General features: G+C 45.6%; 1 protein-coding gene across 3 annotated transcripts in view; it reads left to right on the forward strand.

Annotated features, from left to right (window-relative positions):
• Positions 1 to 15,760, forward strand: part of TMEM268 (transmembrane protein 268) — a 28,721-nt gene extending 12,961 nt beyond the window's left edge. For all 3 annotated transcript variants that reach the window (XM_021068037.2, XM_084993813.1, XM_013993790.3), the window contains exons 6-9: positions 4,153 to 4,263; positions 4,827 to 4,907; positions 6,062 to 6,244; positions 11,260 to 15,760. In XM_021068037.2, the coding sequence (XP_020923696.1) occupies positions 4,153 to 4,263; positions 4,827 to 4,907; positions 6,062 to 6,244; positions 11,260 to 11,439 (555 nt within the window). In that variant the 3' untranslated portion in view covers positions 11,440 to 15,760. The remainder of the gene's footprint in view (positions 1 to 4,152; positions 4,264 to 4,826; positions 4,908 to 6,061; positions 6,245 to 11,259) is intronic.
• The last annotated feature ends 2,151 nt before the right edge of the window (positions 15,761 to 17,911 follow it).

Here is a 17,911-nt window from a genome sequence, read left to right on the forward strand (position 1 = left end):
CATTCATTTTACAGATGAGAAACCCGAGCCCAAGGAGTAGTCCAAGCTCAGGCTGCTGCTAAGTGGCAGAGCTGGAATTCAAGGCCAGGATGCTCAGGTTCCAAGCCGTGTTCTAGGTCAATACCCAACAGTGTTGGCATTCTGTGGCTGTAACAGGTAACCACAAATGTCGTAAATGGCTTAAAGCAACAGAAATGTGTGATCTTACAGTCCGGTCATTTAAAAGTTTGGCAGGGCAGGGCTGCCCCCTTTCTGGAGCCTCCAGGGGGAGAATCTGTGTCCTTGTCTTTTCTAGCTCCTGGAAGCCACCTGCATCTGTCGGCTTGTGGCCTCTTTCTCCGTCTTCAGAGTCAGCAGTGGTGGGTTGAGTCCTTCTCACTTCCTTGCCTCTGAGTCTTCTGCCTCCTTTTCCTACATTTAAGGGCCCGTGTGATTACATTGGGCTGTCTGGACAATCCGGGACAATCTTTTTATTCTAAGGCTACCTAATTAACAGTCAGTTCCATCTACAACCTTAATCCCTCTGTACCACGTAACATAAATTCACAGGTTCTGAGCAGTAGGATTTAAACATCCTTGGGGGGCTGTTATTCTGCCTACCACACTTCCACTGTCTCTCTAGCTGCTTAGGAAGCTTCCCCAGCACCTGGCTCAGGGCTGGACTTTGAGATCTTTAGCAAACACACCATCCTTGCCCATCTCAGGAGGAGAGGGTGGGATGTTGGGAAATGTGGTCAGGGTTTGGGGTCTCATCTAGTGCCTCTGCTCTCTGGGACAAATAGGAACTTTCTGGCTTAATCATTCTGAAATGCTCTTTGTTGGGCACTGCGAAGAGGCTGACAAAATAATGCTGCTCCTGGGCTCGGTTGAAGCTTTCATGGCCCATGTGTTTGGCCTATAAAAAAGAAATTGAGCTGCCTGCCTCTACAGCAAAAAACTTCTCTTGGGGAGGGGGAGAAAGCCAAGCGTTCTGCTTTACTAGGAGCAAGCAAAATATCTGCCACCTGGCAGGTGCTTCATGGATGCAGTTCAGGGAGTGCCTGCTGTGGCTCTCTGACTCTTTCTTCCTTTTCTTCCTTAGTCAGCTGGAGCCCCAGCAAGTACCAGGTAATGTGCTAGGCACAGGGCATGGAGATGAACAGCAGCCTGTGTCTTTACTCAGGTGCAGCATGGAGGTCCCAGGTGCCTAGTGACCCTTCTGTCATCACTGCTGTTTCAGGGGAACCCCTCCAGGGTCCTTTCCTTTCTAATAATGCCCATCATTTAATGAGCACTTATTATGTGCTCTGTGTTTGGTGCCTGATATCTCTGCCTGACAACAACCTGATAAGGAGGCAAGATACCTCTGCCATTTACTAGCCCTGCAACCTGGGGTAATTTATGACTTAACTTCTCAGGGCCTTAGTTTTCTCATCTGTAAAACAGGATATTAAATGTAGCTCCCTCATAGGGTTGTTGGGAGAACTGGATGACTCAGTACATGTGACAGGGCTTCTGACCCTACCAGGTATTACCTTAATGCTCACCAAGTATTAAGCTGCTGTGATTATTTACTTTTCACCAGTGGGGAAACCAAAGCTCAGAGAGGTTAAGTAGCACGTCTGTGGTCACACAGCATTCCTGAGGTCTTCCTCTGAGCCTCAGCCGAAGGACTTCTTTCTCCCTAGATCCCTCATCACTTAAGACAATGCAGATCTCCCTTCTTGACCATTTTCACTCTTACTGTTTGTGTCCTGCCTGCATCACATAGCATCCTTGAGAGCCTCCGCATTTGGTACACAGGGCCTTGTTTTCCCCTTGCGTGGGGCATTATTAGCCTTTCTCAAGATCAGAAGGCTTTATGAAGGCACGTAAGACCCTGCCGTATATCCCCTACAGAGTAAAACACACCACTAGAGTATATGAGAAATTCCTAAAAGTGTTTATTTGTAGCCAACTTTGTACAGTGGGAAACATGATGTCCTCAGTTTAGTGTCATCATCATAATTGTATAACTAGGTGACATATATTGAGTGTTCATTCTTCCAAGTGTCCTACATGGATTAACTCATTTCATCCTGATTATAACCCTTATTATTAGGGGGTAGTGTCTCCAATTTAGAGTGAGGATATGCCAGCAGAGAGATGGTGAGCAATTTGCCCAAGGTTGTACAGGTAGTTAGAGATGGAGTCGGGATTTGAACTCTTGGTGGTGACAGGGCTAATATAGGCAGACCTTGGAGATACTGTAGGTTTGGATCCAGACCACTACCATAAAGTGAATACTGCAATAAAGCAAGTCACACGGATTTTTTTTTTTTTTTTTTTTTTTTTTTTTTTTTTTGTCTTTTTGTCTTTTTGCCATTTCTTGGGCTGATCCCACAGCATATGGAGATTCCCAGGCTAGGGGTCGAATCGGAGCTGTAGCGCCGGCCTACGCCAGAGCCACAGCAATGCAGGATCGAGCCGCGTCTGCACCTACACCACAGCTCAGGGCAACGCCGGATCCTCAACCCACTGAGCAAGGCTGGGAATCGAACCCGCAAACTCATGGTTCCTAGTCAGATTCGTTAACCACTGCGCCACGACAGGAACGCCACACATGGATTTTTTTTTTTTTTTTTTGGTTTGCTACTGCATATACAAGTTGTGTTTGCACTATACTGTAATCTATTAAGTGTGTGGAAGTATTATTTCTAAACAAGCAATATAATGCTGTTGGTGTTCCCGCTATGATGCAGTGGGTTAAGGAACCGGCATTGCTGCAGCTGGGCTGTAGGTCATGGCTGGCGCTCAGATTTGATCCCCGGCCCAGGAACTTCCATATGCTGTGAGTGCAGCCAAAAAAAAAAAGAAAAAAAATGCTGTTGGAAAATGGTGCCATTAGACTTGCTCAACTCAGAACTGCCACAGACCTTCAATTTGTGAAAAATGCAATATCTGTAAAGTACAATCAAGTGAAGCCCAATAAATGAGGTATGCCTTTAGTGGCATTCCTGGAAAAATACGATGTATTTTAAAACCCATTCAGGAAACACTTTAGCTTTATATAAAATGGAGCCAGGTTGGCCAGTCAGAGAACTATAAATAGATTTTCTATGTGTGTCCACATCCTGTGAGGCATTTGGGGTTCAGGGAGCCTGGGGGACAGTTCTTTCATGTGTGGGATTGTCTCTCAAGGGGGGTGGCCCACAGTGGAAGGCATGTGTTTAGCATCCTTTGTCCTCATCCCTAAGTGCCAGCATGGCCTGTCCCATACCTTTGACAATCATAAGGGCCTTTTCACACTTCCAAAAGCCGCCTAAAGGGATCCTGCCTCTTTTGGGGACCATGGTCCTAGACTGGACTGCCTTCTAGTTTTTGTGGGATTCTTCAGAGTTTTGGGTCCTGTCGCCCTTCCTTTCTTCCCCTCCCCCACCTGCTTAGCACTGACTTGGTCAACCAAATCCATGGCATCAATCGGTTCTGGCGGGAAAAGAAGGAGACAGATTCCCGGAACCCCCTTCAGAGGGCCAGGCACTAGGCTAGGTACTTCGGAAAGTAGGTGCTTTATTTCCACAAGAGATGCTCAAATCCCTCCAACCCCCTCTCTTCCCGCAGGTATGTGTTGTACCCGACTGTGTCCTGGGCAGTGGGTGAAATGCTTCACACGTAGTCTCAGTTAAATCTAAGGACCACGGGCACTCTTCATCCTTAGTCTACGACTGAAGATAGCAAGACTCAGAGAAGGGACCCACTTCCCTGCCACTCTGCCGGGAAGTAGCAGAGCTGGGCTTTATCCCAGGGCTTTCTGACCCTGCTGAATTCATTGTCCCAGCAACCCCGCAGTCCCTTTAATAGGGGAGACAATGAATGTGTCTCGCAGACAAGGATTGATCAGTGGTGTCGGGTGGGTCAGTGCTGACATTTGTCTTTTGTGGGGGCAGGGGTTGCACCCATGGCATATGGAGGTTCCCAGACTAGGGGTCGAATCGGAGCCACAGCTGCTGGCCTACACCACAGCCACAGCAACATGGGATTTGAGCCATGTCTGTGACCTACACCACACCTCATGGCAACACTGGATCCTTAACCTACTGAGTGAGGCCAGGGATCGAACCTGCGTCTTCATGGATACTAGTCAGATTTGTTACCACTGAGCCACAGTGGGAACTCCTGGCATTTGTCTTACAGGCCAACACCAACACGGACCTAAGGCTGGCGGCTGCCAACGGAGCCCTTCTGAGGCACCGGGTGCTGTTGGGGGTAACGGACACGGTGGAAGGCTGCCAGAGCGTGATTCAGGTACTTTGTCTTGGAGTGACCTCTCCTGTGGGTGTGCTTGGGCCTGGCCTCCCAGTCTGCCCACTGTGTCCTGGAGTCTGCTAATGGAGACAGTGTCAGCAGCCCTTCCCTCTTCCCTGCTCCCTTGTTTCTTTCTGGAGACTCCTCTCTGGGTGTGACCAGCAGCCTAGAACCAGATATGAAGATACCTTCGCCACTGCAGATAGAGGAGGGGGAGCCCCATGCAGATACACAATGCCCAGGACGGTCTGGAATCTATCTGAGATGCTCAGTGACTTAGGAGCAGTGGGGCTCCAGTCATTTCGAACAGGGCTTGACAGTTCCCAATTTGCACACAAAGCTACTTGTCTATCAGCCATCCAAAGGAGGCCTCGCCATGCGAGGGGGCCCTGGGAAAGAGCAAAATGGTGTGCTCCTGCCAGACACCAGGATGAAGCTAGTGATTCTCAGAAGGGCAGGCCTCGGGCAAGAAGGCAGGAGGTAGCGCTGGCCCCAGGGATGGAGAGTTAGTTCCAGGTCTGGCAGGCTTTGGCCTCAGCAGTCACGGCTGCCTCTCTCCCCAGCTCTGGTTTGTCTACTTCGACCTGGACACCTGTGTGCAGTTTTTGTCTGACCACGTCCGAGAAATGAAGATGAGCCACGAGGTAAGATACCTTAACTGAAAAACAAACCGAAACATAAACCCGGAGGCTAAATTGTATAGATTGTATTACTTCAATGTGGGGAAAATGTCTAAGGAAAAGTTACTTGAAAGGAAGAATACCTCTGTGGGAGTCACAGTTGGTTTTGCCTAGGGAGTTACAGCTGTTTTTCTCTTCCTTTTTAACTAATCCCTTGTCGTTCCACATTTCCTACAGTGAGCATATATTTTCTTTATAATTATAATAATAAATGAGATTGTAATTATCAATAATAATAAAAAATATCCCGGCAGAAAGAAAGACCATATATTTATTTATTTATTTTTAAATTACTCAATGAATTTAGTACATTTATAGCTGTACAATGATCATCACAATCCACTTTTATAGGATTTCCATCCCACAACCCCAGCGCATCCCCCCTCCCCCCCAAACTGTCTCCTTTGGAGACCATAAGTTCTTCAAAGTCTGTGAGTCAGTATCTGTTCTCCAAAGAAGTTCATTGTGTCCTTTTTTCAGATTCCACATGTCAGTGGAAGCATTTGATGTTGGTGTCTCATTGTCTGACTGACTTCACTTAGCATGACAATTTCTAGGTCCATCCATGTTGCAAAAAAAGCCGAAATACCGTATATTTAGATGACTTTCACTTGTTCAAAATCTCAAACATTTCGAAGAAGAACAGGGAGATTTTGCTCCAGTTCCACCGAGGAGGGAACTGAGGCTCTGAGAAGCCACGGAGTGGCTGGTGATGAGGGGTTTGGAGCCCAGCCCTCTTGTCCTGGGCCCTCTGCTTCTTCCCTGGAAAGCTGTAGTTGGACTTGAAGTCACTGAGCCAGCCTGTTTGTTCCTGTGTGGCTTTGGGCAGACCTTGGAGCTCCAGTTTGCTCATCCGCAACATATGGATAAAGATTCGCACATCCCAGGCTCCTTTAAGGAGCAGATGAGAGCAGGAATGGGAAAGTGCTTCTGATCATACTTTTTGCAGGGAATTATCTGCTCTCAGCAGTGTGGCTCTGCTGCCAATTCTGAGGTCAGCATCTGAGTCTGTAAATTGTCCAGCTGTCCTCTGTGGGTCTGCAGCTCAGGAAGCCACCTGGCCTCCTATGTCCACCCAACTTAGGACACCACCAAGCCCCTCTCTGTTTCCTTTGCAGTCCTTGCTGAGAAGCAGATTGAGCCAGCTGTGCGTTGTCATGGAGACTGGGGTGAGCCCGGAGGCTGAGGGGCCGGAGAACCTGCTGGAGGAAGCTCCTCTCCTGCCCAGCAGTCCTGGTCCCACGGAGAGACCACTCATGCAGACCGAGCTTCGCCAGCTTGTTCCTGAGGCTGAGCCGGAGGTAACAGGCACTCGGGTCAGTCAGGGCCTCCCTCCCTCACCTGGTGTCTACATGGAGTCCGTGTGGGGCTCTCCAGTTCTAGAGTCCTAGGGACCTGCGTTTACCAAGTTGGTAGGGACCATACACATTTTCTAGCCTACTAGTTTCCATAGTTTTTTCCTCACCCCAGCACTTTAAAAGATAACTTAGGAGTTCCCATCGTGGCTCAGTGGTTAACGAATCCGACTAGGAACCATGAGGTTGCGAGTTCGATCCCTGGCCTTGCTCAGTGGGTTAGGGATCCTGCGTTGCCGTGAACTATGGTGTAGGTTGTAGATGCAGCTCGGATCCTGCGTTGCTGTGGCTGCGGCGTAGGCCAGTGGCTACAGCTCCGATTGGACCCCTAGCCTGGGAACCTCCATGTACCATGGGAGCAGCCCAAGAAATGGCAAAAAAAGACAAAAAAAAAAAAAAAAAAAAAAAAAAAGATAACTTAGAGGAATCGTTTTATACTTACTGGCTTCCCTCCCCCATTTAAAAATATCTTAAGGAGTTCCTGTCATGGCTCAGCTGAAATGAACTTGACTACTATCCATGAGGATCCAGGATTAATCCCTGGCCTTGCTCAGTGGGCTTAGGATCCAGCGTTGCTGTGGCTGTGGCGTGGGCCAGTGGCTACAGCTCCAATTAGACCCCTAGCTTGGCAACCTCCATATGCCGTGGGTGTGGCCCTAAAAATACAAGAGAAAAAAAACTTAGTGTTCTCCTGTGGCGTAGCAGGTTAAGGACCTGGCATTGTCACTGTAGTGGCTTGGGTTGCTACTGTGGTGTAAGTTCCATCCCTGGTCCAGAAACTTCCATATACTGTGGGTGTGGCCAAAATTATCTATTTTCCTATTATATATATAAAGGTATAGGTATTAGATATATAATATCCACATTATAACATTAGATATGTAATATATCTAATACAATATCTATATTATAATATTATATATATTTTTTTAGATATATAATTAGATTTTATATATTTTATATATATATCTATATATATATAGATGTATCTCTATCGATCTATCTGTATCTTGGTATTCTTTTTGGTGGTTGCATTGGATGTGTAGCTGCATGTTGATGGATCATGGCCTACCTCACCGTGAACATGTTGAAGAATCTTTGGGTCATTTTAAAATCTATTTATCAATCTATTTATCAACTGCTATCATCTATCTATCCATCTACTGAAATTGTGGTTGGATATTTAAATCTTATGCATCTCTGTTGAATCCCATTTCCTCCTGAGCCATCATTCTTTTAGGGCCTGCCACCCAAGCTGTCTGTTGGGTATGGCCAAGAGCTGGTAGACCAGAAGTCTGATAATGTGGTTTGCAGTTTGTGCTACACCCTTCTCACTGTGAAGACAGACCCACTGTATGGGAGGCATGCAGTACAGGGTGACCTCAGGCAGAGTGAGATGCGGGAAAGCCCTTGCATTTTCATTTTAGCCGACAGATTTGAGGATTAAAGATCTGAACCAGCCCCAGCTTTCCCTTTTGCATGAATGGGCAGTGGGGTCCTTGCAAGTAGGACTGTTACGAGAAAATGATAAATACATTAATCTCATCAAAGAGCTGAAAAGATTGATAAGGTCACATTCTTTCTTGTGCACGCATGTCTGGGTTTATGTGAAATAGCCTATTAACTATGATGGGTCTTTTAAATTATTTTCCCAAATCCATTCAAACCAATAGTAATACAATTTCCTGTCATGAATATCAAGTCTCAGTGTGTGTGCACATGTTTCTAAAGTAGCTGCCCTTATAATGTAGCTAAAGAAAACACAATAGATATCCAAGACTCAGCCTGGGCCAGACCGTCATATTTCAGTAGGAACCCAGTGTGTGTGAAAGGCAGAGAAATAGTTACAATGACTTTTTACATTTTTACAGATTTTTATCATGCATAAAATTCTTTAGCTCACCCTCTGAGGTATGGATTATTTTCCCTTCTTCCTTGATGAGTGAAATAAGCTTCCAAGAGGTCAGCTGACCCACTCAAGGTCACAGAACAAGAGAGAAAGTGGTCAAGTCCAGGGCAGAAGCCAGCCCTACCGATTCTCAGTAGGACAATTTTGTTGGCACAGTTCTTTGCTTCTTATGTTATTGATTCTAGAGTAAATGGACGAGAAGACCAATCTGAGTTAGTAAGTGATAGGCTGTTTGAAGTTTTCAACATTTTTTAGCACCAAGGGTAGCTCCAAGGAAGCACTGATCCTACTGAGGTAGATGGAGTTTCTGCTTTTCTGAATAATGATAATGGCAACAATATTGATGACATTTATTGAGCACTAGGTATTGGGCTTTTAGCCATAAATTCCTTTAACCCTCACTCCAGCTTACCCAGATGGATGCTGTGACATTTCCCTTTTTTACTGATGAAGAAATGGACTCAGCAAGAAGGCAAGAAGAAGGGAGTTGCCTGGGTTCTGTCCATGTGGCTGAGCCAACACTCCCACTTGCCCCCCTTTTTTTTTTTTTTTTTTTTTTTTTTTTTGTCTTTTTGTCTGTTGTTGTTGTTGTTGCTATTTCTTGGGCCACTCCCTCGGCACATGGAGGCTCCCAGGCTAGGGGTTGAATCGGAGCTGTAGCCACCGGCCTACGCCAGAGCCACAGCAACGCGGGATCCGAGCCACGTCTGCAACCTACACCACAGCTCACGGCAACGCCGGATCGTCAACCCACTGAGCAAGGGCAGGGACCGAACCCGCAACCCCATGGTTCCCAGTCGGATTCGCCAACCACTGCGCCACGACGGGAACTCCCCACTTGCCCCTTTTTGATTCGAAAGCCCATTCCTTTTTTTTTTTTAATGATTTTTATTTCTTCCATTATATTTTGGTTTACAGTATTCTGTCAATTTTCTACTGTACTGCGAAGTGACCCAGTCATACATACATATATACATTCTTTTTCTCACCTTATCCTCCATCATGCTCCATCACAAGTGACTAGACATATTCCCTGTGCTACACAGCAGGATCTCATTGCTTATCCACTCCAAAGGCAATAGTTTGCATCTGTTAACTCCAGACTCCCAGTCCATCCCACTCCCTCCACCTCCCCCTTGGCAACCACAAGTCTGTTCTCCAAGTCCATGATTTTCTTTTCTGTGGAAAGGTTCATGTGCACTGTATAATAGATTCCAGATATAAGCGATATCATATGGTATTTGTCTTTCTCTTTCTGACTACCTTCACTTAGTATGAAAGCCCATCCTTGATCACCACTATGCCCATGTGAACAGCCTGGGTGTAACCCACATATTACTTCATTACCTTCAGACTGGACACAAGGACTGGGGGAGACCTCAGTGTCACACCTAAGGCACTGAACGAAGCCTCTTCCCTGGCATCAAAGCTGCCAGATGGACCGTGAGCTGTGGTGTAGGTCGCAGATGCAGCTCGGATCCTGCGTTGCTGTGGCTCTGGAGTAGGCTGGCAGCTACAGCTCCGATTGGACCCCTAGCCTGGGAACCTCCATATGCCGCCGCGGGAGCGGCCCAAGAAATGGCAAAAAGACAAAAAAAAAAAAAAAAAAAAAAAAGCTGCCAGATGGGTGGATGAAACTTTAGAGACTGGATATATTAATAAGAGCATGCAATTAATACAAGGTTTTAATTTTTTTTTACTCTTAATAATATAAAATTTATCACCTTAACTATTTTTTTTTTTTTTTTGGTTCTTTTAGGGCTGCACCCATGGCATATGGAGGTTCCCAGGCTAGGGTTTGAATTGGAGCTACAGCTTCCAGCCTACGCCACAGCCACAGCAACGTGGGATCCGGGCTGCATCTGCAATCTACACCACAGCTTATGGCAACACCAGATCCTTAACCCACTGAGTGAGGCCAGGGATCGAACCCGCATCCTCATGGACACTGGTCAGGTTTGTTAACCACTGAGCCACAACGGGAACTCCTCACCTTAACTATTTTTAAGTGTACAATTCAGGGGCATTGAGTACTTTCACATTGTTGCACAACCATCACTGCATCCACTTCTAGAACGTTTTCATCTTCCCAAATGGAAACAACATGCCCCTTAAATATAAACTCTTTTACCTTCCCCAGTCCCTGGAAACCACGATTCTATTTTCTGTCTCTATGAACTTATTGCTCTAGGTGCCTCATAGAAGTACAATCATGCAGTGTTTGTTTCTTTGCGATAAATCTAATTTTGATAAGCAAACTTTTGCTATAGGAGTACTTATCTGAAGCAATCCAGCAGTTACTGCTGTGTGTGAACTGAAGAATCCTGTCACCATAGCAGTATCCCCCCCAAACTTGATTCCATTTATTGGTGATTTTTTTTCTTTTCTTTTCTTTTCTTTTTTTTTTTTTTTGTCTTTTCAGGGCCACACCTGTGGCATATGGAGGTTCCCAGGCTAGAGGTCTAATCGGAGCTGTAGCCGCTGGCCTCCACCAGAGCCACAGCAACGCGGGATCCGAGCCGCCTCTGCGACCTACACCACAGCTCACGGCAACGCCAGATCCTTAACCCACTGAGCAAGACCAGGGATCAAACCCACCACCTCATGGTTCCTAGTCGGATTTGTTTCCACTGCACCATGACAGGAATTCCTACTGGTGATTTTAAGTGAATTCCTTTGACCTCATGGACTTCATAGAGTCACAGGCATTTGAAACTGCAAAAGGCATGCACTTGGCTGGTATAAACCGATGGTAATTTCTCTGGTACTTTGTCTCCCTATTTTTTTTTGTGCATGTTATTATCATCTATTAGCAGTTAGGTTACGCCCCTTGGAGATGAGGAAACTGAGACTGCAGGAGCCCCACAGAGCTCCAGCCCCAGCTGGAATCCCTGACCAGGCTGGGCATCTTCCAAGAGCCCCAATGAGGGCGTAGCTGGGTTCTTCCTAGTAAATATCCCTGCTAGTCCAGGGCTGTGTGGACTGCCTGGCTTCCCCCTCATGTATTAGCCACTTCCCTGTGGCCCTCACTCTGTGTCCCTGCCTCTTCCAGGAAATGGCCCGGCAGCTGTTGGCAGTGTTTGGTGGCTACTACATCCGGCTCCTGGTGACCTCCCAGCTCCCCCAGGCACTGGGGACACGACACACGGACTCTCCAAGGATTCCATGCCCCTGCCAGCTCATAGAAGCCCACATCCTGGGCACAGGGTGCTGCCCCTTCCTGGCCAGGTGACCTCAGGATGAAGGTACTCATCTTCCTCCAAGACTGAAAGTGAAAAGCTGGGGAAGCCTCAGGAGCCCAAGGTGGCCGATGGCGAGCCCCAGGTGAGGAGAGAAGCATCTGAGACCCTCTGAGGGTGTCAGTCACATCAGCAGCGGGGAGGTTGTGCTCACTCCAGGACCCTGAGCACAGATGGCTTGTCGACATCCTATGCTGACCCCTGGCCTTTCAGAAGCCGATGGTCCCACTCTGAGCCACTTTCTGTGCTGTTTAGAACTGTGAGCATGGATGGAAGGGCCACTCGCCCACCCTTTTCATGCCTGGAGAGCCCAGGAAATGTGAAGATGACCAGACTGGGCTGAACCCGTGTCCAAAGCTTGGTCTCAGGCAGCACTTCCATCCCCACCCCACTTCATGTCACGTGGGGAAACTGAGGCTCAGGGAGGACACTGCTCTTTGTGGCCTTGCTTTGGGCCCCTTAAACTATGAGACACCTCTTCCCAGTTTGAAGAAGTACCTTCTCAGACTGTTCTCCATTTTTAAGTTGTTCTTTCCCTGTGCTTGATGGAAAACAGTGGCACGTGGGCTTGTCTGCTAGCACACAGGCCTTTAGGAGACAGAAGGAAGAAACACCCGAAAGAAGAAACTAATGGCACACGGAACGGCTAATGTGAATATTTGGAAGCGAAGCACCTGAACCTGTCCGATTGGAGGACTTATTTTGTTCAAGGGCATGCATGCTTGTGGGTGTGGTTTCTTACTGCAGCCGGCAAACAGCAGCCCTTTCCCTAACACTAACGCTGCCCTGGAATGAAGCATAATGTGTCCCTCGCGGAATTCCGTAAAGAGCTCAGAGGCTTCCAGGTGCTCTGCGTCTGAATGAGTCTAAAGACCCATTATTCTCTCGGCCCAAATCCAAAAGCCCCAGCCTGGCATTGAAAGGTTTCTCAATACCCAGGACCTGGCTTTCATCTGCAGTTTTGGCTTTATCTCCCATAAAAGTCCTTCATAAATTGAAACTCTTTCCTGGATTGACAAAACTGTTCCTTTGCATCTGTTTGGACTCCTCTGCATGCTTTAAACATTTTTTTTTCCCAGAAATTGAGGTATAGTTGACATAAAAAATTATGTAAGCTTCAGGTATAGAACATAGTGACCCACCATTTTAAAACGTTATTCTCCATATAGTTATTATAAAATATTTGCTGTATGCCCTGTGTTGTATATCTCTGTAGCTTATTTATTTTGTATATACTGCTTTGTACCTCCTAACCCCCTCCCCCTATCTTGCCCCTCCCCCTCCTGTGCAGGCTTTAAAGCCCAGCTTTATTTTCCCCTCCTTCAGGAAGCCTTTTAACCCTGCCATTCTCTGCCTCCTTTAAATTCTTGATGTAGCTGCTGCCTTTACTGATGTTTTATGTTACCGATTCTGTTTTCCTGTACACATGCCTATCTTTCTAGCTAGACCATAAGCTCCCCCAGGACAAAAGCTGCACCCTGTACTTTCTGTGCATGACTTGGACCTCTAAGGAAAAAAAAATTCCTGTGGATTGAGTACTTTGTCATCTCTATTGTAGCTTTTACGCATTGCTCTCTGTACTCAGTTGAATGATGAGGTTGGCACAGACTGGGATTCTGGTCCTAAACTGCCACTTTTAGCTCATCACTTTTGGCTGGTGATGTAGTTTACACATCTGTATAATGGGTAGATTGGATGATTCTTAACAGCCCTTCCAAAGCCAAAGATCTAGGAATTTCCAGCTTTTTCTGCTCCATTCTAGCCCTTGGCCTTTCTGTCTGTTATGCCTTTATCTACATGTAGAAAGGTTCTGTAGCCCCACACAGATGAGGTGCCCCAGACCTGACACGCGGGCTTAGCTAGCCGGAGACTTGGGTTTTCATCCCAGACCTGCTGCTTCCTAGCACTGTGACCTTGGCTAGGTTAACCTCTCTAAAGGTCAGTTCACTCCTTTATAAATGAATCTGGTGCACATAAAATGTCATTATGCAGGTGACTTACCATGTAAGAGATAAGTCTGACTGTTTGCTTTCTCCGGGCCAAAGAAGATAAATCATCTGCATAGACCAGCCCTTGGAAATGGCTATTTCAGGCATTTCTCTTCAGCTAATTCTTTGGGCAGCTCTGCTCAATGAGAATTATTCACGAAGGTGATCACTGTCTTTCTCACCTGCCACAGAGGAAGTGTGGGCTGTGAATATGATCAATAGAAACCCACATTTTTCCTCCAGCTATAAAGCCCTGGTAAGTATCATAACAAAGAAGGAAAATGTATGTATTTTGACAAAAGAATGGGTTTGTTTTTTTTTTTTTTTCATTTTAAGCCTTCCTTAAAGTGGGTTTTTGTTTTTGTTTTTTGTTTTTTTTTTCTTCATTTAAAGCCTTCCTGGATGTGCTCTTTCCTGCATTTTCCCTCCTTTAGAGTTTCTGATAGTCTCACCTGGTGGGTGAGGCATTCGGATACATTTCTGGCATTGAGAGCCCCTCCTTTTCCTCTTTTAGAAAATGCTGTGATCTCTGTCTTGCCTACTTCACAAGGTTGTTGTGAAGCTGAGATTCTGCAATAGGGCATGTGCTATTTTAAGGCTTTGTGTTAATGAGAGGCATGGCAATGGTGAAAATGGTGCCATGTCAGGAAGTAGGAGCAGAGAGCTTGGATTCTAGAGCCCCTTGTGTTCCAGTCCAAAGTTTGCCTCCTGGGAGCCGCCTCCCTCCCATCCCTGGGTCTCACTACTCAAGTATGGAATAGGGATAAGTGCACCTACCTGGCAGGTGTCTGTGGAGATTAAATGATATGAAAAACAGAAAGTGTTTACAACTGTGACTTGCAGACTTGAGTAAGAGCTCAATAAACTGTTGCTATTATTGTTGTTTCTTTTTCTTCTCACTATGTCTTATATGCTGTAGATCCCCAGCATGTTTTTGTGGATGACGTAGTTCATTAACAGTTAACGTTTGGGAGTCCCCGCTGTGGTGTGACAGGATCTGTGGCATCTCTGGAGCGCTGGGACGCAGGTTCGATTCCTGGCCCAGCACAGTGGGTTAAGGATCCGCTGTTGCCACAGCTGTGGTATAGGTTGCAGCTGCATTTCCAATTCCACCCCTGGCCTGGGAATTTCCATATGCATCTGGAAAAGATTCCAGCCAAATCTCTCTCGAATTCAGTACTGGAAACAGCCTAGCAGGGAAGTTAAGAACAAGCTGGTTGGTGACTTTGGGCCAGATGCTCACCCTCTCTGTTCCTCTTCTGCCTCCCTTTCCTTATATATTAAATGGGCTGTGTGACAATAGGGAGGAGTCATTGCAATGGTGCATATAAAGAACAAGGCCTGGTTTATGGCATGGTCCGTAGTAAGGGCTCTGTTACCCAATGACAGCTTTTCTTCTGCAGTTGCTGCTCGCTGCTTTCTACCTGTACCAGCTTGTGCAAGCTTTTACTTGCCTTATTCAAATCTATATCCTTAATGATTTGGGTCGGTAGGATCTATCAGTGACCAAGGGAGGAAAATTTCCAACTAGAATTATCTTCTGTTTCTCCTTTTACTTTTGACACTTTTTTAAAAAAATTACGTAATTTAAAAAACTGAGATGAAATGAACATACCAGGCATTCCCATCGTGGCTCAGTGGTTAATGAACCCGACTAGTGTCTATGAGGACAAGGGTTTGCTCCCTAGTCTCCCTCAGTGGGTTAAGGATCCAGTGTTGCCATGAGCTGTGGTGTAGGTCGCAGATGTGGCTCAGATTCAGCGTTGCTGTGGCTGTGGCATAGGCTGGCAGCTATAGCTCGGACTGGACCCCTAGCCTGGGAACCTCCATATGACATGGGTGCGGCCCTAAAAAAAGACCAAAAAAAAAAAATTAACATACCATGACATTTACCATTTTAAAGTATAAAATTTGGTGGGTTTTAGTATATTCACAAGACTGCACAAACATCACCAGTATTTATATCTAGAACATTTTCATTACCTCTTTGCAAAAGCCCCCTAATCCACAGTCACCTTATCCGCTCTCCCTCACCCCTGATTGTCATTAATCTACTTTCTCTCTCTATGGATTTTTCTATTGTGAACTCTTCATGTAAATGCAATCATAGTTTGTGGCCTTTTATGTCAAACTTTTTTCACATAGCATAGTGTTTTCAAGATTCATCCACGTTGTAGCATGTGTCAGTATTTTATTCCTTTTTAATGGCTGAATACTGTTCTGTTGCATGGACCTACCACATTTTGGCTATCTGTTCATCAGCTGGGTTGATGAGTATACTTTTTGGCTTTTATAAATAATGTTGATGTGAACAATTGTGTACAAATTTTTGTGTGAACATTTATTTTAATTCTGACAAATTTTGCTCTTTTATTCCATGTGTACAAATTTAGAATTATTTAAACTTCCTGATGGTTTGACCCTTTTAGCTTTATGAAATGTGCCTCTTCACCTCTGGTAGATTTTTGCCTTAAAATCTATTTTGATGCAGTAGCTTTCTTTTGATTAGTGATTACATGAAGTATCTGTTTAGGAGTTCCTGTTGTGACTCAGCTGGTTAAGAACCTGACATAGTGTCCAAGAGGATGTAGGTTCAATCCCTGGCCTCATTCAGTAGGTTAAGGATCCAGCATTGCCATGAGCTATGTTTAGGTTACAGATGTGGCTTGGATCTAGTGTTGCTGTGGCTGGGGCATAGGCCTGCAGCTGCAGTTTCGATTTGACCCCTCTTTTGGGTACTGCAGGTGTGACTGTAAAAAGAAAAAAAAAAAATCTGTTCATCTGTTAACTTTCAACTGATCTGCATCCTTATATTTAAGGTGCCCCTCTTGTGAGCATATGGGATTTAAAAAAAATCAGCCTTTGTTTTTTGTTTTTTGTTTTTTGTTTTTTGTTTTTGTTTTTTTGTCTTTTTGCTATTTCTTGGGCCGCTCCTGCAGCATATGGAGGTTCCCAGGCTAGGGGTCTAATCGGAGCTGTAGCTACTGGCCTATGCCAGAGCCACAGCAACGTGGGATCCGAGCCGCGTCTGCAACCTACACCACAGCTCACAGCAACGCTGGATCATTAACCCACTGAGCAAGGGCAGGGACCGAACCCGCAACCTCATGGTTCCTAGTCGGATTCATTAACCACTGCGCCACGACGGGAACTCCAGCCTTTGTTTTTTAAGTGAAATATTTACTACACTATGTCTAGTGTGCTTCCTGATACGTTAGATTTGGGTTTAAATATTCCATCTTACCATTTACTTTCTATTGGTCCTCCCTTTCTGTGTTCTTTTTTCTGTCCTTTTTTTTGCCTTCTTTTGCATTTAGGTTTTGTGATTTGTGTAATTCCTCCTCTGTTAGCCTGTGAGGTATGTATTCTTTTCTCTTAGCAGTTACTTATTCAAGTCTATTATAAGAGAATCCTTCTATCACTTTCTGGACAATCCAAAGACCTTAGAACTCTTTCACCTTTCTGCCTATTGTGCTATTGTTATTATGGATTCAAACCCGCAGCCTCATGGTTCCTAGGCAGATTCGTTTCCACTGCACTACGATTGGAACTCCATTTGTTACTTTTTTAAAAACTAAAATAGGAGTTCCCGTCGTGGCGCAGTGGTTAACAAATCCAACTAGGAACCATGAGGTTGCGGGTTCGGTCCCTGCCCTTGCTCAGTGGGTTAACGATCCGGCGTTGCCGTGAGCTGTGGTGTTTAGGTCGCAGATGCAGCTCAGATCCCGCGCTGCTGTGGCTGTGGTGTAGGCCGGCGGCTACAGCTCCGATTCAACCCCTAGACTGGGAACCTCCATGTGCCATGGGAGCGGCCCTAGAAAAGGCAGAAAGACCCAAAAAAAAAAAAAAAAAGTAAAATATAATGTTGTACCAATTTCTGCTATACAGCAAAGTGACCTAGTCATACATATATATACATTCTCCTTTCTTATATTATCTTCCATCATGGACTATCCTGAGAGACTGGATAGAGTTCCCTGTGCTATATTGCTTATGTATTCTAAATGTAATTGTTACTTTGCTATTACTCTGTGTCCCTTCCTGCATTTCCACACATTTGTGTAGGGTCATTCACCTTCTTCTGGAACTACCTTTGGAATTCTTCTTTGTATAATATTAACTATATTTAGAATACCTTTAGTATTTTCCTTCCAGTACAGATCTTCTGGTGTCAGATTGAGTTTTTGTCTGCTGAGAGGTCTCTAGTGTGTTATTTATTTATTATGGCCACACCGCAGCATATGGAAGTTGCTGGGCCAAGGACTGAATCTGAGCCACAACTGTGACCTACATCACAGCTGCAGCAACCACCAATCCTTAACCCACTGCACTGGGCCAGGGATCGAATCTTTGCTGCCATAGCAATAACAAGCCTTAACCCACTATGCCACCGTGGAACTCCTCTATAGTGTTTTTATTTTTCAAAGAAGTTTTTGGTAAGTTTTGTTTTGAGCTTTTGGGAGATGGCATTGGCTTT

This window comes from Sus scrofa, chromosome 1 (assembly GCF_054392235.1).
Source record: "Sus scrofa isolate SSC_HxYL_T2T_F1_AM1 chromosome 1, Sscrofa_HxYL_maternal_Yorkshire_Landrace_v2.0, whole genome shotgun sequence".
Taxonomy (NCBI): domain Eukaryota; kingdom Metazoa; phylum Chordata; class Mammalia; order Artiodactyla; family Suidae; genus Sus; species Sus scrofa.